Genomic DNA, 25,854 nt, shown 5'->3' with positions numbered 1-25,854 from the left:
GTCTTTGCTGATTATCTCAGAAAATGGTAATAATGAAATCAAGGTGGTGAATTTCAATCTAAAATAAATCAATGATCTTAGTAATGTTGACAAATGGAACATTCTCTCATGGATATACTCAATGATGCCTAAATCCAAATTAACTCTCAAATGAGTTTGTTTTATAAGGGGGGAAAACATGGCTAGATCAGCAAATTTTTGGAAATGGGGGTGAGGAACCCTCAAAAAGGCATGCCTGGTGGTGGGTCTGTGGCGTCATCATCACAGATGAACCAACAAATTATTTCGCTCATCTAATGGTATCTTAGGCATTTAAGATCTCTTTTCCTGAGGCCAAATGCTATATTATAGGAACGGTCAAGCTAGATGAAATATATACACATAGGAGCATCTAACTTTAGCCATTTTAATTTTACCCCTGTAATTCTTCACCAGAATTTTTCAGTGCAGCAAAGGAGAAAAACCTTTGAAATGTTCCTCTACCTACACTTCAGTGGAAGTTTTGATATTTTCAAATTTGTCAAAAGGCATAGAATAGAGGAAAAGGTAAGGAAAAATATATATGGCACACTAAATAATCAGGCTCAATTTTATCGAACGTTATACCTATATATTTTGCATTTCCTTTTGGATAAAATTCTGAATGTATTGTGCAAAATCACTAAACTTTTTTAGCTAAAATAAAGAATTGAGGGCTGTGTTTTGCCTTAATTTTTTTTAACGCTAGTCAAAAATTGATTTAAAAAATGATTAACATCTGATACTGAGAAATTTATTTTAGCCTAGTGTATTTCCCTACTTTCTAAGGGACTAAAGTTAATACACAATGCGCAGAGAGCAAACTGTCCTTCAAATCTGCTGTGGGGAAGTTGAAGGTTTTCTATACTTCCATATTCTAATGCTTATTGGAAAATCCAGCATCCATAAAATAATCCAATTGCAATTATGTGGGCACTTATTGTAAACAAAACAAGAATAGGTCTGACTGAAAACATTACAGGTAAATGCTGCTCTCAAATACTTTACTCAGACTAGGACAAGAGAAATAATTTTCAGATAGCATAGAGGTCCAAAGTATGTATACTGAAGCCTAGATGTGTCATTCACATGAAGCTGGGCAAAACAAAATTCAGTAGTATGCTGAACTGAGAACTAGAGGAACTTTACGTAGCAAGTTAACAGCTCTATTTTAGATGTAACACCACCTTCATCTATTATTAATGGAATTGTTTTATCCAAATTTTCCTGTAGATTAACATTTGGTCAAACACCAAAAAATTTAATGTAACCTGGCTACCCATTCCCAATTAGTCTGAATCCTCATCCTACCAGAACTATGATTGTTAAGTAATACTAATGATTGACTTGATTACTTCCTAAATTATAACTTTAAGAATAACAAAAGACTTGACCTTAGGCAAGTCAATTAACCCCAATTGCCTAGCCTTCATCCCTCCAAAAAAAAAAAATAACAAAAGACTGTACTTAAAAGCTATTATCTATTTTAACTCTGTATTTAAAATTTTTTATGATCTGTTACCAGTTCTTAAACAGGTGAAGTAACTATTACAAACCCTCAAACTAGGCGTTAACTGTTTTTGATTTCTAGATTATGCTTTCATTCATCCAATGCTAGATTTTAAGGATAGCTGTGATCTTGAAATGTAGTCTTCATTTATCTGTTCAAATACAATTTAAATGTGTTCAACCTACAACTTAATGAGATGTCCCCAAAACTTACTGAACTTTTAAGTGAATACTTAAGTTTTCACTTACTACAACAAAACTTTTTAAGCCTTATATTTCCTGCAAGTTTGGGGATCCACAGGATTCACTAGTTTAACCCCTATTATTAACATAAATCATATCGATTGTAAAATTCTGAAAAGCTACAACCTAGATACTAGTTAGTTTAGAAATTGAAGATCTTTTAAAATACAGCAATAGGAATAGATCATCTTAAACATTTTTTCCCTTAAGTTTTAGACTCATTTAGGCAAATGAAATGCTCTCAACATAACTGAGTCGTCATCAACACTAACAGTTTTTAATGCAAGTCTTTTGTCCTCACAAAAACAATAAATTTTCAAATTGACCAAAGGGATATACAAAAGAATTTTCCAAATTACTGTTAATGATTCAGCCTTGAATATATGGCAAACAACTGAGAATTTCATTTTGTCTTTAATTAATTTAGCTAGGTAATTTTCCTTACTAAATTCTAGTAGCCCTTTTCCACTTACCCCTCCAACTTGTTAATCCTATGCATTGTTATTTGGAGAACTAAGTGTATTATATCTTGAAAGGTTGTAGAAGTCAGGTAGAAAAAGTTTTAACATCTTAATTGATTTTTTAAAAGATGGAATCTAAAACCCAGGACTGGGGAGCCAAAACTTTAGTTGGTATAGCCCCAGATGAGTGATGTTCTCCTTCGGATTTGTAAAATCCAAACTTGCTTTCTCCATATATGAATGAGAAATGCTACTTACCACCTCCCTTTTGAAGATTGTTATGAAGTTAATAATTCAAAAAGCAGGTGAAATGCAGCTATTGAGTGGGAAGAACTGTACCACTAACTAGTTGTAGCTAAAAGGTAACGCTCCTTATTTCTGGACAAAAGATTTGTAAAGGCTTTGGAATGACACTGGGCAGTGCTATTATTTCCCAGCTTGAAAATCAGAGGGCCAATACTCATGTATCATGCATATCAACTTTTTAATTTTAGATCTAATGGATGTTTCACTTAGGTTTGCAGAGGGTATTTCTAGTTTAAGACAACAAGCAAATTTTAAAAACTAGATTTCTACAGATTAATTGAGGATGTTCAATCTAAGGGAGTCTTAATTTGAACACAGGTGTTATTTCAAAGGCATGGAAGGATTAATTTCATTATTTAAAGTGAAGGTAAGTAGCAGTACCAGGCCTATGCAGCAAAGCAACAGGCATTGTTCTTATTGAGAAGTACAGTGGAAGTGGATAAGGGAAACAACTGAGTTTTTAAAGATGGTTACAACTCACCCTTAATGTATGTTCTAAATACTTACAAAGGACAAGATTGTGCATTTAATTCTATTAATATGGCTTATATGTTTATAACTGACTCTCCTTCATTTAAAGTGATCACAATGATAGGAAGGTTTCTTCTTTCTGTCCCCCATCCTCCCAAAGTCTAACTGGTTGTCTTCCACTTGTAATTGGCTACTACTCTACTTGTGATTTTGAACCCCATCAAAACAAAATATTTGCACCTGCTGAAAGAGAAACTGTGTGGGAAGGTTATATGCAATATCAAGTATGACATGTAAAGGTAAAGGGAAATGGCAAAATAGACAGTGGAAATTGTCTCTTCCCCTCCCTCCAGCCACCTTCAGTTCTTAAGTCCCAAGATATGTAAGGAATCAATGTGACCCACTGTGCTGTTCAGGTAAAGTACAGAAGTCGTGGTCTTCATTCAGATGTCAGTCCACCAGAATGCTGGAGAAGTCCAATGCCTACATGCCTCCAAGTGTGCTTAATCTCAATTTATCACCTTCTATACTCTGAGAACTATGATGTGCTAATATGAAAAGTAAATTTTGTTACTTATAAAAAGTCTGAGAGCGAGACAAGAAACTTTGTTGATAGTAAGGCCATGGATATATGGGTATGCTATCCAAGACCTACTTTATGTAAATTTAAGGAGACAGTGACCACTTTCCATAAAACATTTTTATTGATTTTGAAGAGGGAGAAAGAGCAGTAAGTTTCATTCAATGCTATTTGAAAAGTCTGGTTACAATCTTTGTGCAGACACATTAATACATATACATAAGACCTGAAAAAAGCTGCTTACCTGAAAAAAAAAATTTCACTCACAGAATCTTTTAGCTAATGTCAGAATACAATGAACGGTGAATACAAAAAAAAAATCTCTCCACTCATTGAGATATATATTTGGATGAAGGATCCACCCACTAACCACATCTTACCCATCAAGAAGTCAGAGGCAAAACATGGAAAAAAATCTAGCTTTTGACATCCTGAATTGAAAACCCAAGTCATTATACTGCCTCATTATCATTCTACATTGAGAAATATCAATGTAATGGTTTGGCATACTATGTTAAATTAGTGTCCTTTTCAATTTCAGGTCAAATTGGATTACAATGCAGATTAAGATTGTGGGAAATGAAGCAGTGCACTAGAGTGTCCCATTCAAGGAACACTGCTCAAATATGGGTCAAACTTTAAGATAATTTCGTTTATTAAAATGTGAACTTTACCATATACTTTGACCAATTCTGTAGAACATCCTCATCTGATTAACCAAGTTATATTTCAAGTTGTTTTTCAAAAGCAGTAGTTATAAGTCTATTTTAGGAAGATCAAACTGACTCAAGGTGATGCTGCATTTGCATTAAAAAAGCAATGGAAATAAGCTCCAATTCAAGAGTGACCTAAAAGAGTTAACAACATCCTCTGGCTCATTGATTTGTAACTGTTTGGCTTTCAGGGTACTCTTCTGAAGAGGGAACTTATGGTGACTACTAGTGTTTACATTTGAAATGGAGACCATGGGAATGCTGGAGAAAGTGAGGATGAGCAAGTGTCAAAGAAAATTTTATTCAGTTATCAATTCACTTGAGTGACCTTAAAGTATAAATTTCTGGAGAATGTTTTTTAACTATCTCCTAAAGCTATATTTTATAAAACCATCTTTAAATAAATTTGACAATGCCACAGAATAGAAACACATTTTTAAAGGGACTAAACTAGCCTTTGATTAAAAAGAAATTACCAAATTCTGTACTTTCATTTAAATGTTATTTCTTTGACTTTTAAAGTAAAAAAAAAAAGTAGAAAATACTCCAAATATAAAGTACTCTTAAAAGTATCTAGTTTTTCTGTCAGTGGTGAACCCCTCTACAAGCTACCACTCACCAATAATATTCTCAAAAAAAGTGTTCATTAAACAGAAGACTAGAAAAATTCTATTTGTTATTCTGGTAAGACAAGAGTGCCATCAGTTCTATATAATCCTAAATTCAAATACAATGTAGTTAAGTACTAGGTCTAGCAGACAGAGCTGGGCCTGGGATAAAAGGCATAAAGCTAATATGTAAAACTTATGTATATACCCGCTAATGAGGTGACTTAAGGTACTAGACAGAAAACTAGCTTTAGCATCAGAAGGATCTGTGACACATAAGTGAATGGACAAATCACTTTATATCTCAATGCCTTATGCAACTCATTGCAGAGCAGGCTGGCAATCTGTATTGATAGAGGAAGTTTAGTTTCTTCATTGGGAGCTGCCTATACCAAAGGAAGTCACAGGTTTAGTCCAAACATGGGGTAGGAGTAAAGGCAAAGAAACTGGTAAGTTTAGTTTTTAAGAATTAAAAAAAGGTGGAGAAGGGAGTTTAAACACATGAATATTATTTTAGTTAATTTTCACAACTTCAATTTTTAGAAGCTTCCTTTAGTTTCAGCTTTTCTGGTCAATATTGCTAAAAACACTCACATAAAGCTTAGATCTCAAAAACTGAGAAGGGAAAAAAAGATGACCTCCAAAGAAATACTTAAAGCCAAAAGAGAAAAAAAAATTAAGAATTTTCTATCAGTATCTTAAAATGATTCAATAAGTTCACATGATTACAGATACAAAATTCATTGTTCCATGTTAAGAGGAAAAAAAAACACGTTTGTAGACACACTTATCATTAATTTGTGAATTATAATACATATGGGAATCTATAGCCAATGCTTGGTAAAAAACAAACTATAAAATTTTGGGAAATACAAGTTCAGCAACTTTACCAAAAAACAAAAAACAAAAAAAAAAACCATTATCTCCCAAAGATATTTTTTGTTCAAAAAAATACAAAAGATTTTCCTTTTTCACAATTTGAATACACCTTAATTATATGAGAAAATGTCTAGACTAAGGAGACTAAGGGGAGAGAGAAACTTACAAATTAAATTGTATTCTATCTAAGGAAAGCTGTCTCTAGCCTACTGACTGACCAGAGGTTCTTCAAAGATGGCTGGCAAGTGAACCCTCAGCTTCTTGTTCTTCACACTTCAGGACTGGAAAGCAGGCATTTTTCTTTCTACGGGCTAGCGGGAAAGCCAGCATTCTTCATTAGAGTCAGACTCTGAGAACCTGAAGCACAGGTTCTGACTCACCAGTCAGATGGCATTTCTTCGCCTTATATTAGCAGAGATGAAGCCGCCAAGTGTTTTGCTTTTAAAATATATTTTACTTAAAGAACCACAGTATTTGGGTGAGTCTTTAGAAATATGTAAACACTAGCTGTAGGTACTTATCCATGGGCAAGATCATACAAATAACTCATATTTGAACATGGCTCCCAAATAAGAAAAACACAATCCCAATCAACCAAATATAAATGAGGGCACACAAGTTTCTGTTCTTTGGTATCTCTGATCAGGTCTCCACTGATGAATGTAATCTTGGAACTCAGAAACAGGGAAAGTGAATAGATTATACAATCCCAGTTTTCTTCTGCAGTCCTATTACCTATAGTTTTCACAGTGCAGGATCAGAACATCTCTCCTAAGCACTATAGTGATGGATTTTTATTGCCACCACCAACTGAATGGGGATGGTAATGGGATTCATTTTATTGGCCTTTTGTAAAAGTTTCCAGAAAAGGTGAGGGTGTGAAATCAGGAAAAATGGAGGGGTATACTGGGCATGGGATTGGAAAAGCTGTTAAGGGCCAGTGTAGGTTGGGTTGTTATGCTTATTTGGATGGTAGTAATATACTTGTGGCACCAGCAATTAAGAATTCAGAAAAAATTTTAGGCACTCCTTTCCCAGGGAAAATCAAAATCATCTGAAAATATTTAATGTGTATGTATTTACAGATGGTTTAACCATTTAAATGATTCTTACCAACTCTAAGGACCCTTCTAACCCTCTTAGTCTATAAGCCTTCTCTATGTAATGTTATGATCCTGATTTAGTCTTCTTTTATCTAGTTAGCTACCTTCCTAACTTTAGTTTCTTTAACTATTTGGTGTTTGAGGAAATAAAGTTGTATACAAGGAACTAACGTATATCCTTTCCAATACTCCCTTAAAAAGTTGTTCTGAGATTAATTCACAAATAATCCTCCACAGGTTCACATTCCTGCAAGGGATGAGCAAACTCCAGCTAGTCTAACAGGATAAAAACGATTATAGCAAAACAACTGAGAAGTAACTGACAGGATTTATAAGCTGTTTGGGATATCCCGATGTTTTTTGCCAGGAATGAATTTCTAGGAAATAGATAATACTTTGAAAGAACTTACCTCAAGGGGTTTTGAAAACGACTGTGGAGTTTGCTCATTCCTGAGTCAAATACATCAAGAAAAAAAGGAAACTTCTTTTTAGAATGAGTCTGACGCAATAAGCTACAAACTAATATAAAACATTACCTTTCTTCTTCAGCAGCTCCACTGGCTCTTGGGTTTGAAAAAGCTTGATTTTCTTCACTGACTTGATGACATAAAGTATGCAGGTAAGACTGTTTTGGTTTTTGTTTTGTTTTCTAACCATTTTCCTAGCATTATTTAAGCAAATGATAAAGATGTGCCTACTGGTGGAACACTAAGTACTTTGTGTTTAGTTTTAATGTTTGTATGTTACTTAATTTTAAGGTTCTCAATTGACTTTTTTTCTCATTCTTTTTCTTAAAAGTAATTTTAGAGGACTACTCTTTTGAGGACTTTAATGTTACCTTCTCACAAGCTTATTAAAAATGAGTAGGGGAATTCTTGAGCTGTTAAGTGTACCTATTAGCCACCCAGAAATTCTGTGCTTACCTGGTCCCTCAAAGGGCAAGAGTTTTGATGGAATGGGATCCTTAGCACTCAGTGGAATCAAGTAGAGATCCTTGATGTGCCTGTTGTTATTAGCTACCACCCCAAAACGGCCACGGCTGCTAAAATAGGAGTAGAGAGAAATATAGGCAACTTCTTCTTCTTCTGTTGCAGGATGAAAACGAATCAAGCACAGCTCCTGTAATGTAAAAAGTACAGGGGAAAAAATATTGACCTAGTGCTACTATGGAAAAATTGGAAAGGAAGTGTATAGTTGAATATTTTTACACTTTAAAAAAGTAATATATAAAATGGAATCACCAATTCCTAGCTTTTGATTTATAAAATTATGTTGTCCTTACATTTCATTAAGTAGAAATACTAAAACTGCCCAAGAGTCAAGTCTCAGAGAGTTCCTTCCTCCCCACCAATGGAGGGAGAGAAATGCCTTATGCATTACTAACACACCAGAACTGTTGACTTCACTATGCCCCACAAAACAGTTAAAGTCATTTAACATATACAAATTGCCAATTTTCTTTAAAAGGCTACTTTTTAAAAGAATGACTTGAAAATACACATGAAAGTTTTTGGGAGGTCTCAAAACATGAACAAAATCAGAGGCAAAAAATGGACAACATGTTTAACAAATACTATTTTTCTACTGCTGCACAGAATGGATTTCAAATGAATACCTTTGATACAGAAGATTTGAGCTTGCCAACATAATCCCACACAGTCTTGGGTGAGATCCTTCCACCAATGTGAATTGTATCTGGCAGATCCTAAACAAAACGTATTTTGAAAAATTAAGTGAAGTTAAAAAAGAAAGAAAAAAATTACTAAGTACTTAGATGTAACTATCACTATTCAGCATTATGGCAAAATGAGGACTGACTTAAAACTTTCCTCCACGCAAGGGATATAAATATTAATACCTTTTGATAGAGTAATAAAATGAAGAATTTGCCAGTAGATACACAGTATGGCATATAGCAGGTACGTAAATACCTACTAGATGGGAGTAAATATAATTTCGTCTTTAATGAAGATGGACAATTTTAGTGACCAAATTCTTAACTTGTGAATGAAATTTTTACTTCATTTCACTTCCTTGCTTATGTTAGAAAACACCTCTAAATTTTGATCTTATATAAGACGCATATCTCAGGTAACCTACTGAAATGCTTTAATGTAACATGGATGTGACCCTGAGATCTTGAAGGGCATTCCAGAAGAATACTGGCAGATCCTACCACAGCACTAAGAGAACTGTGATCAGATGAGTTAAAATGGACAGGCTTATTACCAAAAAGGTGCCATCTTAGAAGAGTATTGTGACCACAGCAAATGAGATAATCTTTTTTAGATTGTGGAGGGGTTATTATCTGTATTGATAGAGGGAATATCCACACCAATAAAATCATGGGTCTTTAGAAGTACTGAAGAATTTATCCTGTATTTTATTCAACTAAAGCTGTGGACTGTTTATATAATCAATACGAACAAGTTTTCACAAAAAAGAAATAAGCGTACAGTCTGTTCTAACCTCACTGAGATAATCAAAACACCCAGACACAGGATACGCCTTAGTGACAAACTTCGCTACACTTTGCATGTTAATAAATCCTTTCCAAATGGTGCTGAGACGAGAGAGAAAGAGGGAAGTATCTCCTTCTTGAGGGGATCGCGACTCTGGAATACTGCAAAATAAAACCACAAAAAACATCTCAATTTAATTCGTCTCCCTGGCTTATTTGATTTTAAATTTAAAAATCACAAATCTAACATACATGTTGCAATCTGGACATGAATATACTTTAGCCTTACTATATTAAATATACTATTTATTTTTTTACTTCCAATTTCTAATAAAATCGCATTAAATTTTAAAGAATGTATAGAATCAGAGTTTAAGGTGCAGGAAAGATCTTCTAGCTCAACCTCTTACACAATCTAGGAATCCTGTCTATAAGAAATTTGACAAGCAGTCATTCAAGTCTGATCAAATACTCTCATTGAAAGGAAACTTATTAAATTTCAAGGCAAAGCATTTGACTTTGTAAGCGCTAATTTTTTCAAAACCATTTTATTTTTATCCAATTGAAATGTACCCCTCTACCTTCCAACCCTTGGTCCTAACTCTGCCCTTTATAGCTACACAAAAATCAATCTAATTCTTCCATACAATAGTGCTTCAAATATCTGAAAACTATTATTTCCTTCTCAGTCTTATTTTCTAAGTTAAACATCAAAGTGTCTTCAGCAATTTCTCAAGACATGGTTAAGAGGCCAACATTCTTTTTTTTTGAGACTAGATCTCTTTAAGTGGAGCAGGTTGGATATATGATAACCATTATGAGACAGACCATACTACTTATCAGCACAGGAGCTTTCACCAGGTCCATGTCAGCCCTGTGTCAGTACATCCAGCCTTAGACAGCCTGGTAGCTCCTGCTCCTGGAGGCTAAGCATATTGCTATTGGATTTAGTGTGGATACCAGACTGGCTTTAGCTCTATTGTAGTTCAACACATCCAAAAGCCTAAGCTTTCCAAAAGTCTCAACCTACCCTAGCAGTAGGGATTATAAGTGTAAGCCACCACATCTGGCTCTGAAAGCTACCCTGATTGCCTCAGAAGATCATCCAGCTTTTTGGATGTTCTAGTTTGTCAATATCCCTTTAAAAACCGTAGCCCTCAAAACACACACTGTCCATTCAATACAAGGTGCAAGGCCCTAGACATTATACTTCTATGAATGAAATCTGACTGCAAGAGATTTTTTCACAGAAATTACGTTGTTACTTTACAGACTCAGTGTGAAATGTTTGTCTTTTCCCCACATAAACTGTTCTCTAACCACATCTTTATATTCTACACTTAGGTTAAAAAAAAACAAACCAAACTGCACAAGCATCAAAACTTTACACAATTAAATTTCTAGTTTTTCATTTAATCTACTAAGTCAATCTTAAAGCCTAGAAATAAAGTATGTATGTATAAAACAAATATTTGAGAATACTAAAAACTTCAGATTATAGTTCAAGTACATACTTGATATTTGGTGATGGAGGAACTGGTAAGTATCTTGGGTCTGGCAAAGATGATGGCTTGGCCAATATAGATTTTGGTACTGCTGTGGGTGTCAAAGCAGGTTTGAGCACTTCTTGTTTCGTTTCTCCCGTCAAAAGTTTGTCAGTCAGAGGGCCAGAACTAGGACGCGTAGCTGAGGTATTGATAGCAGCTGAACTATTTAGTGCTGTTCGGGGATCCCTACCAGATACTGTTACAGTAGTGACAACCCCAGCAGAGCAGGAGATTGGGTATAATGAACTTTCTTCCACTGAAGATGGTTCTGTATTACCATGCCCCAACGGTACAGGAAAATAATTTCTTTCTAAATTTATTTGAGTAATACTTTCAACTTCCGGTTCAGAAGTACTTTCAGCTATGGCTTCAGATATTAATTCATCAGCAGGACCAGAAACAGACCCAGAACCAGAGCTGTCGAATTTTGATTTTGATTCCACCTTCTTAACAGAAGCTGACAATTTTGGTTTCTTTGGAGCTGGTTCATCTTCAGATGATGGGACCTGACCTGAAAAAATTTTTTAAAACACTTTAATTTTTGATACCTACTGAAAATGCTAACCAAGTGCTACATAACAAACACTGTTTTTTTAAAGAAGTGAAACAGTAGTTCCAACCATCAAAATTTTACAGACATGTTTAAGCCAATCACCAAATTTTATTTACCTGTACAAATTTTGCAGTTCAAATCAAAAAGATGAGCCCGATGTTGACTTGTTGTATCTTTCAACATACTACTAAAAACATCAAGAAGAGGAGCGCTACTTTTTTCAGGAACAGCTCGTGCTAATTCTTGTTCCTAAAAAATAACCACAAACATACAAATAGACCTATTCTTACATGTTTAAATATCAGAATCTAGTACTTCATCCAACAGGAAGCAGTGCAGTGCCTAGTGCAGAGGTGCTGCAATGGAGAGCATTCTGGACCTGAAGTCAGGAAGACTGTCACTTCCTAGATATGTGATACTGGACAATTCATGTAACTTCTGTCTGCTCTATAGAACAGACATTAATAACAGCACCTGTTTCCTAAGGATCAAATGAGGTATTTGTAAAGTGCTATGTAAATGTTATTTTTATTATTATTGTTGCTGTTATTATTATAATATCACTATCTGGAAGGAACCCTGCCTTCATACTTAATAACTTATACCAGGTGATGAATGCTTTCAGCTAGAGCAACTCACGAATGCTGTCTTCTTATGTATGAGTGAGTTTTCAATTGCCACATTAGTGAAATTATGAATTCTTTAAATATAAGACAGATTTGGTACACTTACATCTGAGTCTGACACTGGTGGAGAATCTTCCATATCTGGTATGGCTTCCTGTTTCATGGCAGACTTCTTGCTTTCAGTCTGTAATTTATTTCTCGATTCTATCATCTAAAAGAAAAAAATTACATAAAAAACAATATTGTACATATAGAACTTTCAATTATATTATTTAATCCTTGAAACAACCTGAAAGATAGGGAGTATAAATATTATGACCTTCCCCTTCTCCTTTTAAATGAAAAAGCTGAATCTTAAGCTAAATAACTTGCCAAAAGTTACACAAGTAATTAATGAAGTAGCAGAGGCAATAGTCAAATCTAGGTACTCTGATTTCAAGTTCAGCATACTGCCCATTATGGTACCAAAAAGCTTTCATCAGTTACAGAATAAAGTAATATTTTAAGTCTATTACATTACACTCACACAAAATAGTTAAATATTTAATATTAGTTTTAAAATTGTAAATTCATACTTACAGATTTTGTTGGCTTCTCTTTCCACATTGACAATTCTTTAGATACAAGTTCTTCAGGTTTCATTCTCACAAGTTTTGCCAGAGAGATTTCTTCACGAAGAACCCGATGAAAAAGTCCCTATAAAGAAATATCTTATATTAATCAATTTGAAGTAGTATGCTCAAAATAATATACAAACTGATACTAATATAGACAGAATATGACTTCTGCCCTCAAGAAAATTCTAGTAGAACTAAACAAACTCAAAGCAAAACATGTCCTAAGCCGGACAAAATTAATAGTAGATTCTTTCAAGGCAGGGATGACCAAAGAAGAGATAGGATATTGTTTGATCAATGGTGAAAAGGGGAGAATAACATCAAAGTGGAAAGGCGTAATATGTATGCTTTGGTCCAGGTTGGCTAGGATGTAGGCTTCAGTAGTTGGGGACCAAGGCAAAGAAGGCCTTGAATGCCAGACTAAATGTTTCTGAAAAGTACAATGATCATTTAGAAAAGATGAATTTGACAACTGTAAAGGATGATGTGGACAGGGGAAAACTAATGTCAGAAAAAAACAAAGTTGCTATCATGATATCCATTGCATGATGTGGTAAGAGATCTGAACTACATTAGCAATGGGAATGAAAAGGTGTTAAAATGAGTATGTTTTGTCAATTATTTTATGGGTAAAACAAATCCAACTAGGCTACAAAGTTCTGAACAGGAGCAACATTGATATACTGCTTTTGTGTAACACAACAGCTACCACTGTTAACACTTACTGAGATTATTTTATAAATATTTGCTTTCCTGTTTAATTTTATAAAATTCCTCTTGTTTCCAAGTGCAGTTGTTTCTGCAAAAGCTGTTATTGGCCTTCTTCTCTACATACTGTTTTGTATTTCATTCCCACATCTCTATATAAATCATTCAGAAATATACATTATATGCCCCTAATCTCTTAACCCCATTTTGCAGCTGTCTGTTAAACACCTCCACTTGGACTCAAAAGTCATGCTCCAGCACGACTGCCCCTCAACCCCACCAAAACCTAACTCTGATGTTCCTACAAATTTCTCTATCTTACGCTTGCTATCACCAACATTTCAATCAGGTTAAAAAATTCAGATTTGGTGTCTCATTCCTCTCCCCTTTCTGCTAGTCAGCTGCCAAATCTTACTAATCCTACATCCTTCTGGGTCTATCACATCTACTCTCTATCATCACCTAGTTAAGACTCTCACCACCACCACCCACTTGCCTAGGCTATTGTAATAGCCTCTTTTGACTATTTGCCATCTCTCATCTTGCCAATTCATCTTTCACACAGCTGTCAAATTAATCTTAATCAACATGGCTTAATCAAACCATGTTACTCTCATTAAAAATCTTTCAATGGTTGCCTATTTCCTATAGTTTAAAATACTAATTAGCCTGGCATTTAAAGCTCTCCACAATCTGGCTCCAAAGAACCTTTCTAACCTAATTTCACACAACCTTATTTCATGCTTCAAAGTGGACTCTTAGTATTTTCCCCACCTTACTTTGCCCTGTTGCTTCTATGCATTTCCAGACTCAAGGTTGTATAGTTCTGTCTGGAATTCTGTATTTCTACATCTACGCTTGCTGAAATTATTTTCTTCATGGAGGTACAATTTAACTACCACTACATTTCTGAAATAGTTCCTTATATGCTTTGATCAAAATGATGTCTCCTTTGCCCCCATCACATGCAACCTTGCACCCTGGTTATCTGTGTAGAGGTTATATACTACTGTTTATAAACTACCTGAAAGCAGTAGTGTGCGTTTTCTATTTTTTATTCTTAGCACTTATTTTGCACTCAGTGTTTTTTGAGGGCTATGGGAGTTTTCCTACTACTTTTTCAGCTAAAATACCTCAAAAAAAATCAGTTTATTTTTGCTTTAGTGTTATCCCAATAGGTGGGGCAGCTGCATGGCATAGTAGATAGAGTGCCTGGCCTGGAGTCAGGAACACTCACCTTCCTGAGTTCAAATCAGGCCTCAGACACTTACTAGGTATGTGACCCTGGGCAAGTCAGTTCACCCTGTCACAGTTTCCCCATCTGTAAAATAAGCTGAAGAAGAAAACAGCAAGCCACTCTAATATTAACCTCTACTAAGAACACCCCAAATGGGGTCATGAAGAATTGGGCATTATTGAAAAATGACCAAACATATCCCAATAGTCAAGGAGCACACAAACCTGATTTTTTGGATCCTTGAGATTAAACATGATGCTGCGATATTTACTCTTGTACCGATTATCTGTAACTTGAAATAAGTTGAACATCTCCTTTTCAATATGCAGAGCAATTTTTCCTACTTCATTTTCTGTCATGATTAAGTCATCACTATCATTGACTCTGTGATGGAATAATCAAAAGATAGACTATATAAAACACTGAGTTTAGCATAATTAGATTAGTTTACAGTTGGAATTGCCAAGGACGAAGTGCCAAAAAATTTCTATCTTCATTTCAATGTTAACATATGGAAATTAAGTTTATTTAGCTTCATGGCAAGAAGCTATCAGCAAATTAAAGTATGTATAATACACAAAACTGACTGTAGTTTGGAGCTAAAAAATATTTCTCCAATATTTCCCCCTTATTATAGTATAAGTCAATACAAGTTGTAATTATGTAACCAAAAAAGCAAATATCCCACCTTTTCCACAAAATCTCCTTTAAGGATCGTCTTATATTTTGTCGAATTTGAGAATTAGGTTGTGACTGGGAGGGACTAGCTCCTGATTTTCCTGGAGTAGATGAAGCAGGACTAGCAGAAGGTGGTACTGGTTTTCTAGGCCCTCCAGCTAATGTGGATGAAACATTTAATTTTTTAGAAGTGGATGCTGCAGAAGCAGAAGCCAGTCCTGACTGTTTGGTATTTGAAACACTGCCTGACAGACTGCCAGACAACCATCCCTTTTGGGGGATGACACCTTTGAAGCCTCCAGGTGAATTTTTAATGGCTTGTTTAGTAACTGAAGCATTAATAAAAGAAGGGGACTTCTTTGGGACTATATTTCTAGGCAAAGAAGAGGTCTGTTTGCCAATAACAGAAGCTGAAGTTGAAGGAATGACTTTCTTTGTCCCAGGAAGGGGTGTGGCCATTTTATCTTCCGTCCTTTTCTCTTCTTTCACCGCTACAAAAGGAAAAAAAAAAACTATGGTAAGCAGTAACATACCAAAAAACTGAAAATCACTAAAAATTTATTTTCTCTATGGTAATGGAGAAAAATAACATAAAGAAGCTCAAGTAAAACTAAACAAGTATTTAGCAAATTCTGGAAATGTGAGGAAGGGAAAAGTTTCAAAATCTGCATTTGTCATTAGTATTGCTACAGAAAGAATTATAAGAAAAAATTCAATTCTGACTGTAAAAGTAATATGAAGATAAAGACATTTCATTAAATAGATGACCTCTTAATGATTTCAAATTGCTACTGCATAAAAATACCAATTCAACTTAAAATATGGATATTGGACCAGTATTTTTTTTTCTAGTAACTTTTAAATCTCTCACAGGTTGTGGAAAATTGTTAACAACTATGGCAGTATGAAACAATTATGTATCGTTTCTATTTAGTTACGAATATTTGTACAGTACTTTAAAATCAACAATGACAAATAAGTGTAATTAAGTAGCTGTAATAGATAATGAACATAACCATTTTCTCTTTGGGGCTGTCAGAAATGCTATGTGTTCTATTTTATTCTGAGGCTGACATGTTATTCATCTTATATAATGAGACAGAAAGCATAACCTTCATCAGAATCCCCAGGGAATTCTAAAATTAAAAACTTCACACTATCAGAATGTATATGATAATTTAATTCCATAGATATGGATTTAAGAAAATCAAGAGCTCATTTCGAAAAACCTTTTACACATAGAAATTCCTAACTTATTTTTAATCAGTTTATTCAGAAAAGATTAATGGGATAGGTGAAAATAGTTTCTGAAAAGTTCTCTATTACAATTCCACTTTTAAAAGGACTTTTTACATGTCATCATGATTTATCACAGAAGGAATTTAGTATATGTTATCTCAATTACAATATAACTTAAAATTCAAGTGTGCAATAAACCACATATGGGAATTACGTATTGCATAAGGAAAGCCTTTCTTAAAGTATCAGAAATCGAAAACAAAGGTCTAAGCTAACCTTAATGCTACTTACATATTAGGGAATATAATATAACCAAAGTTACTGTCCTCCTGTAGTACATCAAAATTCCAATGTTGTGCTTTGAAGATTTTTCTATTTTCCTCACAACAATTCAATTAGCTTGATATTGTAATTAATACTTTCTCCACTTATTGATGAGAAATCTGGGGCTGAGGGTAAATGAATTTTCCATTGTCTGCTACACTATGTATACAATATACCATATAGTATCTTTAAGTGCAAATCAAATTATAGGGAGGGGTGAAAATGGATAATTGTGCTTGAAACTAGCAGTTTAAATTTTGTAACAAAGATTATAGCTAAATGGTGCCAGAATTGTCAATTTGAATGATGGTATCAAATCTAGCTTTATTGCAACAACTTTTTTCTTGTAAAAGCATATATCCAGCATATTCCTGAACAAATTATACAATTCTACTAATCCTACTAATTGCAGAGGTTTTGTGTAATCGTATGTATGGTCTTAGCCATGGTGAAATAGCTGCTAATAAGATTTGAACAGAAAAACTTGTGTGAAATGAATTGGGTGATATATCCATACTTCCAGTCTTCATGAACACATTTAATGAGCAAGTTGGCAGAAGGAAAACTATAGTAGGAAATGAATACAGTGGAAAGGATTTTCAACTTCAGACCCAATAGCACCCGGGTAAAATCAGTGCTTGCTAGACTTGGGAGTGTGAGCTAATAAAATCTAATAAAGAACATCAGCTACCATGCAGCACAACCTCTTCATTCTACGGATGAGGAAACTGAATCCCAGGTCAGATAAGGGTTGAAACTGCCAGCTGATTCTATGAGGAATCAGTCAGTGAACAGTGAATTTTCAGTTGGCATCAATTTCACAGAAAGGAAGCTGGATAGGAAGATAGGAATTCTCTCGTGTTTGCCACTTTATCCAGAAGAGAATGGCTTATTTCAAGTTAAGCTGGGTATCAAATACACTGAAATGGGTATAGTAATATGGATTTTTAAAAGGCACTTAAGATACTCATCATATACCATACCTAACCAAACTAGCATTTACGTTATAGATGAAGTAGTTCACTGGTATAGGAACTTTTAGTGAAGAAGAGTCCTTCTATCAATATGGAACACCTGTTCTGCAACTTTAGTCTGAATAGAAAGTTGTCTGGAGGATTATGAGTAACTTGCTGAAGGTCACATGTCAAAGGCTGAGGTTGGGACTTGACCACAGTTCATCCTGATGGAGCACCTTTTACAATTGTCATGCTGCCTTGCTTTCTACAGCCTGTAAGAATGTGAGGATAGTCTAACCACAGCACAATGATATTTCTAATTTGAGAAACTTCATTTCATATTAGAGCTATTTCAAGATTTCAATATATAAGAATCAGAGAGCATCCTGCATAGCATGGTGTATGTAGCCTATATGTGTTTCCAAAGCTAGTATAGCATGTAGCAAGAGACTGGAAATCATCCCAAAAAATGTGCTAGGTAGTTTACTTTCCAAAACTGTTTATTCAGTTTAAAAGACCCTTCTTCCTATGCTTAATCCTTCACTCAGATTATTTCCAGTAACCTTTAGGGTACTTTGTTTCAGTGCTCTGCACAGAGAACTCAATATATTCAACTGAAAACATTCCTGTCTATTTCACACAGAACATTGTGCTCCTCTGTCTTACAACCAAAAAGTCAGGTAAGACAAACAGCTATATTACAAAGTGATATCCGAGTCCACAAAAGGCGAAAATTAAAGTGCTACTCATGGAGTTAAAGCGGAGATGGTGAGGGGACAGTAAGGCTTAATAAAAGCAATAATTTGTTCTCAGTGGGTGAGAATTCAACAGGCAGCAATTGTGCTAGCCATGAGAAATGACTGCCTCTGCCCTGAATGTGCTTAAAAGTATATGAGAGGTCAAAACATATTGGGGAAGGAAATGATTTCTAGGGGTGGGGGGGAGGGCAGATTGGAAGAAGAAAAAGAGAATTGGGGAAAGCTAACAAATTCTTACTAAATTTATAGTTGCCTGCAAATATACAGAATAATATCTTTGTGTATTACAAAAATTTTCTTATCTTTAAATTGCTGAGGTGGCAGGCCCTTATGTCTATAAACATGCTGAAGTGTGAAGCTATGGGTGTCTCACAACCAATTTCTTTAAAATATTTAATTGAGATCTTTTGGCTCAGTTTAGTAGCTGAAGGAGGGGATATTCATTAATAACAACTGCAATTTTATCTTCCAATTTTGACAGTGATGTTTTCAAGATTTTATTCTTGAATATAGTATTAAAGTACTTTATAAACTAAACGTGCAAGCAACTTATCAAAAATGAGAATCAACTAACATAACAATATAGTCTAACATCTTAAACTGTATCTAAGTATCTTCCAAACTCATTTCACTTGATCACTCCTCTCTCCATTTTATATCCATCGATTTTAGCAATGTCATTCGGAAATGCTGATGCTACTTTTCATGGACGACTTTAAAAAAATCATATTTAAATCACTCTTCATCCCTCCCACCAAAGGTAAAAGGGAGGTACCAGGTTGAAAATTAACTCTTTTCTACCTTCCTCAAATGAGAAAGTGCCATGCTACACTTTAAATTTACTTATACATTTAAATCAGTTTTTGCTAAATAGGGGAAGACTGTACTGTAATGTGGTACTACAGATTTATGTTAAGTAAAATAATGAAACCTTGTAGGTACGCTTATATCTGGTTTAAAATTTTAAAGATGTTAAGTAAATAGTGATGTAGACAGAATGGTAGATTAGGTGGAAAGAAAATGTCCATGGATGAGTTATTTTTGTAACAAAGTGTTCTTAGAATATTCAAATACCACAAAACAATGCTTTTGATGGGCTTCCATTATGAAAGAATGAACAAGTCTGCCATGATTCAGATGTATAACTAAGTTGGAATCTGAAAATACAAAATAGTTCCATAAATAATTTAAAGCACATTCTTTAAGAAAAAAAAATCACCAACCTGATCTTAATTGTATTATTGACTTATTTCAAGCAATAACATTAATGTGATAAAAATTTTATGGACTTGTAATTTCTGGATACCACTTTGCAAAGCTGCCATAATCCCCTTTTAAACACAAATACAAGGCATGGGACTTAAAAGTACTGACATGGAAAAAAGACCTTTAGTCTTATTTTAAATTCTTTATAGAGCAATATTTAAGGTTAGAAAAAAGTTCTGATCTCCTTAGAAAAATATTGAAAGTTCTCTGCAACAGAAAAGTTTTTAAAAGCCTTAAAGGAAACCTCTCGCTAAATAAGTGCAATAAAACTTAATTCCAATGGTTTTAATTTTTGGAGGCAAGACAACAAAATTGGGAGGCAGAAAGAATACCAAGAGTCTACAAATCTGGGTACTAGTCCAGTGTTACAGACTAGCTGTGTTGACCTATTGGTCATTTCACTTTCTAGATCTTTTCTTCATCTAGAAATTGAGGAGGATGGAAGAGCAGATCTCGCAGCTTTAACACTCTACACACATAGTAAGGACTTTAAATATATGCTGGCTGACGGATTCTGTTACAATCAGTTTATTGGGAAAATCATTTTTGAATAAAATTATAAATAGCTAACATTTACATAGTGCTTTCAAGTTTGCAAAGAGCTTTAAAAATATTTTACTACATTTTCACAATAAATATTATTGACCTCATTTTAAAGACGAAGCTGAGACAAAGAGAAGTTAAATGTCACGCCCAGTAAGTCTTAGGCCAAATTTGAACCCAAGTCTTCTCTTCGTGTCTCCAGGTCAAACAGGCCTCTTTTAAAAATCTGCTTTTTATGTCTTCAAGTGACAAGGTAAATTAGCTGTAACAGACCATTACATAGTACATAAAAGTTTGCAAAGTGTTTATTCATTTGAGCCTCACAAGGCAGTGAAAATAGGCCAACTATTCAGACCTTTACTGCCAATTTAGCTCCCTAACAATTACTTAGAAAACATACAAGGAAGATGAAACAAACTTAGGGAGTTAAGTTTGGTGGTAATATACGAAGGTAAGCCCCAAAGATTCTTTGGATTTTTCTGTTACAATCCTCTATCATCACTGAAAAATGAGTACTAGTTGCACAAATTTCAATATTGTATGGAGATTTGCATTAAGAATTTTAGTTGTGCTTTTGTTTTGTTCTTGTCCCACTGCAACAGAATTAAGAAAGGTTAAAATGACCTGCTGCAGATTATTTCTGGCAACGTGACAAACTCTGAAGTTAACATTCACTTAAATGGTACTTCAGAGGCAGACAAGACCCAAATTAATAAAGTACTCCACAGAAAATCTTGTAAAAAGATTTCCTCTTATGTTAAATAATTTCTAAAGAAAGACAATTTTAATAATTTCCATCCCAAACTTAAAAGGTAAAAACAGAAAGTTGAGTATTAAATCCCTCTCTCCCTCAACTCATTATCAATGTTTCTTTCACAGGGGGCCAGAAAATTCAGGATCTATTAATTTACTAAGTAAATGGAATATTCATTCAGTTGTCCCCACTTGTTCAGCAATCTTCTATCAATGTTGACCTACCTAAGTGTAGCAATGGATCACAACATGAATTTCAAAATCTTTTGCACCTTTATTTGTGTACTATAAAAGCTACAGGAATCAAGAGTAGAATATGAATTGAAAATCTAAGGGAAATGTGATAATTCCATTAATTAGCAGTCTCTTGATCCATCCCTGGCTTGAGGGGTAATGATTTGTTGTTACTGTTCCCATATAGTGGTCTTAATATGTCTCCTTCTGTCAGCTCTGCTCACCCATTTCTCACCTTGCCTACCTCACAGGATTGAAGCTAGCAGTGACTAGGAGGGTGGAGAACACTCAGAACTGGGGATCTGTCTCAAATTGAGATGAGATTCCTTTCATGAAGAGACTCAAGTCTCAATAACAAGGGTTCCCCCTACAATGTCACCGTTTTTAAGAGGAAAAAAAAAAAAGGCAATAGCCATTTTGTAGAGAAAATCCAACTGACTATCATGATCTCAAATGTTTAATATAATAGCCATTCCTTGACCCATTATCACAAATGAAGATTACTAGTTACTCCACACTTAAGTAGAAAGCCTTCATGAGTTACAGGCTAAGAACAAAGACAAAAAGCACCTGGTGACCAACATTCTTGTGACCAGCTTCTTCAGAACTTAGGTGTATTTGTACATACAGTATTTGTACATCCAGCGTGTTAGAAAACTACTAGAGTTTATGTTATGCTGGCATAGTTTGAGTACTCAGTCACCTCCATACCATAAAAGCATCATACTAGGACTTTAGTATAGTTATATACAGTTAAGAGTTTTTCCTGATAATGAAACATAATTATTTTTTAAAAGGGGTATAGTATTTATGTTAAAAGCACTATAGAATTAAGAAAATTCATGTTAAGAGCACTACAGAATTCAAGTTTCTGTGACTTTTGAAACACTAGAAGAAATACACCCAAAATAACTACTTCAGAATTAAAGATCAGCAACTTTTTGGAATACATGGAATGATTGGAAAGGAAGGATTGTGAGTAGGGGAAAAAAAATCAAACTTAGAAGGGACCTTAGAGAACTAATCTAACTCCTTTTGAGGCCTAGTGTATATGATTTGTCCATCTTCCAACAGGTAGCAAATCAAACTATTTGAACCTAAGGCCTCTTACTCCAAATTCAGTTTGACTTATCATACACTACAATTATCTCCAACTGTATTATGCAGAACTGGCATTTCAAGAACTAATTTCACTAGTGTCACAGGATTTTTAGATCTGTTGTAAAGAAGCCATATAATGATTTATTGAATGAAGGCAGGGTGGAGAAGACCAAGTACATTAACAATTTTAGTTGAAAATAACCATATCCTAGTAAGTTAACTACTACTACCATATTCATTCAGATCTTTAGCATCTTAATTGGTAGTTACAAACAGGAAATGTTAGATTAGAATTATTAGTTCTAGTATAGTGGTTTTATAAACATAAAACTTTAACCTCTCCACTTTAGAGATGAAGAAACAGGCCCAAATTAGTCTAGTTAGTAACTTACACATGATCCCAAAGCTAATTGGTAAAGCAAGGATCTGAATTTGGATCCACTGCCTCCAAATCTATCAGTCTATATGATGTACATTATTGTATTTTAAAACCACCCCGAGAAACTTTTTATGTTTAATGTGCTAATTTAATTTACATTATTTGTATCAATTCTGAAGTACATGATAGGCCAAGAATCAGGCCTGTATATTTCTTTGGTTAAATACCAAACAAGATGTTAAAGTGGCAAGAGGCCTGGATAGGGACAGACCTTAGTGTGACTTCTGGAATTACCTGTGTGACCAGAAGCAATTTCTCTGAACCCCAGTTTCTTCATGAGCAAAATGAGACGATTTCTAATATCTCTTCAAGTTGAAATATTCTATGACAACTAAGATCCTAAATTTCAAAATCTTAAAACCCTAAGTGGAAATAAAATGTTAAACCAACCCCTTCATATAACAGAGCAGAATTAGTGATTTAGTTTGTGGAACTCCTAGTGAAGAAACCTTTCCAAAAGCAAAAACAAATGCTGTAACTTTTGGTCTTAAGACATTTGCCTAGGGCACTGAGTCAGTGTGTCAATTAACCAGTCTTTGTTAAGCCCTTCCTCTGTGCAGTGGACTATACTGACGAGTGAGTGCTATTGCCAGCATGTGAGAAGCAGCACTTCAATCCAGATTTTTCTAAATTCCAACCCTATTCTCTTCAGTAATCCACATTGCCTCTCTCAACTTTTCTTTTAAAAATCTATTTATTACCCCTTCTAAGAGTGGATGCAAGGAATTCGTGAATAAACTAATACCTGAACATAGAGTAAAAAAGCTGTGAGATGGGCATTCTTCACAAGTGGAGGGGCACTCAAAAAAAATTCTCAATTCACTAATTTGTTTCCAATCTCTTTCCAATTCTACTATACAGTACTTTGAAAAAAAATAACCGTAAATCAAAGCAGGCTTTAGTGAAAGAGCATCTGCAGTCAGAGAACCTGGCTATTTAAATCTGTTTTGTTCCCTACCCTGTGAAACCTTGGGTCACTTAAGCTCCTTTGGGACTAGGTTGCTTAAATTTGTAAAATAGGGAAAACAGCACCTTCCTCAGAGGACTGTTGGGATGGTCACTTGGGAAGTATTAAGAGCCTACTTATGTGCCAGAAATAATCATATTAGATCACTCATGTAAAACATACTGCTTTTTATCAATCTTAGTCATTACTACTACTTGTACAATGAAAGATTTGGACTAGATGAATTTCATACTCCCTTTCAGTTCTAAATCTGTCAGGTTATGAAATCTGCTGTCACTGGGACAAATATCCAATTAAAACAGAAGATTTCAATCCATTTTTACTTCAAATACAAGATGGAAATAGAATCTGATCATTTTATCTTCTGAATAAAGGTCCCAGGTTGGTCTTCTCTTTAATTAGTTGTATGCTTTAGGGGGTCTAAAGCCAACGATACAAACTAATTGCTAATCAGAGTATTTTCAATTTTTAGCCAATTTTAGTATGACCAAGTTCAAAACAATGTAGTATCATTTTAATAAAAAGTAATTAGTTAACTGGTCATTTCAAATTGAGTCACCATCTGCAAATGGGGCTTTTAAAATAGGATGCCTCATCCTCTAAAAGAGCCAAGTCTACAAAAACCCAAGTGTCATCTTAATGTATGTTATATAGATACTGCTAAGTAAAATATGCTATAATTTACCTTTTTTCTTCCTCCTGAATCCCCTTCTGGTTCATTCCTCCTGAAAGCCCCTCAACCTTCCATTTAGGTAAATGAAAAGGGCAAAAATTCAGACTTAGAAGTTTGCTTCTAGCTTCTACTGAGTTTAGAAGCTGTAATTGAGGGATATAACTGCCTTCCTGTTGATACTACTTTTAAAATGTAAATAGCCCACTTACACAAGAAAACAGGAAATACTAGTTACTAGATTTCTGCGAACACTTATCAAAATAATTTTAAAGTATTAATCTTTAAATATTCCTAATGAAAACGCACACCATCTTACTTTTTAAGAAGCATAAGTCCTAAAACAGGTACAGTATAGATTCTCCCTCTCCCTGGGAATTAAAAGTCAAGAAAAATGATTCAAGAGGCATAAATAGGTCAAATATGTTGATTTCAACTTGTGTTATTGTTAATGGTAAATTTGCCTTATCTTTTTCTACATAGAATGCCAATTTTTATAGTATTTCTTGTGTATCATAAAAAGTTACTACTGGAAAATAATCTTAAGTCCTCTATCAGAAAAAATACCATCTACCAATGGAGAGAAAAATTCAATGATTATTTAGGGGCATGTTAAGGACCAAAGAAAATCTTAAGTCTTAAAAAGTCCCATGCCCAGTATTAAAGACCCAATGTATCATGATGCCACTCCCCTTTCCTGTCTATTCCTCAAAATTCTGGCCAAACGGGTCTCTCAAGAGTTTTCCTGCCTTGTCTCATTGTTCCCTACCTCCTTTGTCTTTCCCTACTTCTCTTCTCTTGCTCAATTCTTACCCAACTTTTAAAGACCTGCTCAAATGCAATCTTTTCCACTAAAATTTTGCCTGAAATGCTGCCTCACCCCAGTCATAACTTAGCCTAACTTCTATGAGTTCCTAATTGCACTCATGTCACTTTATGTGCCTCTTGTATATATCCTGCCCTAATCCACCCCAGTCAACTCAATGAAATATTTTTTATAAACATCTCATGCGTTCTACTACCTCAGTGCTCTAGACAGAGTAATTCATGTGCAGAGGTACCCGACTGTTGAAAAGATGATGATGCTAGAAGATACCTTATAATTAATCTAGTTTAAACTCCCTCATTTTAGAGATGAAACTTGTGGGTCCCAGAAGTGATATGCCCAGCTCACATTTCTAGTGAGCAGAGCTGGAACTAGAAACCAAGTCTCCTGTGCCCAGGTCCAAGTCTAGGATTTTTTTCAACTACAATACATTGCCCAAACCAATAAATCCCAAAGTCTC

At 34.6% G+C, this 25,854-nt stretch overlaps 1 protein-coding gene across 3 annotated transcripts in view; it reads right to left on the bottom strand.

The window, feature by feature from the left end:
• The window catches only part of DIDO1 (death inducer-obliterator 1), a 60,790-nt gene that overhangs the window by 6,341 nt on the left and 28,595 nt on the right, over nucleotides 1-25,854 (bottom strand). For all 3 annotated transcript variants that reach the window (XM_036750378.1, XM_036750377.1, XM_036750379.1), the window contains exons 7-15: nucleotides 15,329-15,809; nucleotides 14,865-15,024; nucleotides 12,658-12,774; nucleotides 12,185-12,289; nucleotides 11,569-11,701; nucleotides 10,867-11,410; nucleotides 9,361-9,514; nucleotides 8,507-8,596; nucleotides 7,815-8,010 (exon numbers count right to left, since the gene is read on the bottom strand). In XM_036750378.1, the coding sequence (XP_036606273.1) occupies nucleotides 7,815-8,010; nucleotides 8,507-8,596; nucleotides 9,361-9,514; nucleotides 10,867-11,410; nucleotides 11,569-11,701; nucleotides 12,185-12,289; nucleotides 12,658-12,774; nucleotides 14,865-15,024; nucleotides 15,329-15,809 (1,980 nt within the window). The remainder of the gene's footprint in view (nucleotides 1-7,814; nucleotides 8,011-8,506; nucleotides 8,597-9,360; nucleotides 9,515-10,866; nucleotides 11,411-11,568; nucleotides 11,702-12,184; nucleotides 12,290-12,657; nucleotides 12,775-14,864; nucleotides 15,025-15,328; nucleotides 15,810-25,854) is intronic.

This window comes from Trichosurus vulpecula, chromosome 3 (genome assembly GCF_011100635.1).
Source record: "Trichosurus vulpecula isolate mTriVul1 chromosome 3, mTriVul1.pri, whole genome shotgun sequence".
Taxonomy (NCBI): Eukaryota; Metazoa; Chordata; class Mammalia; order Diprotodontia; family Phalangeridae; genus Trichosurus; species Trichosurus vulpecula.
This window is presented reverse-complemented; position numbering and strand designations above follow the sequence as displayed.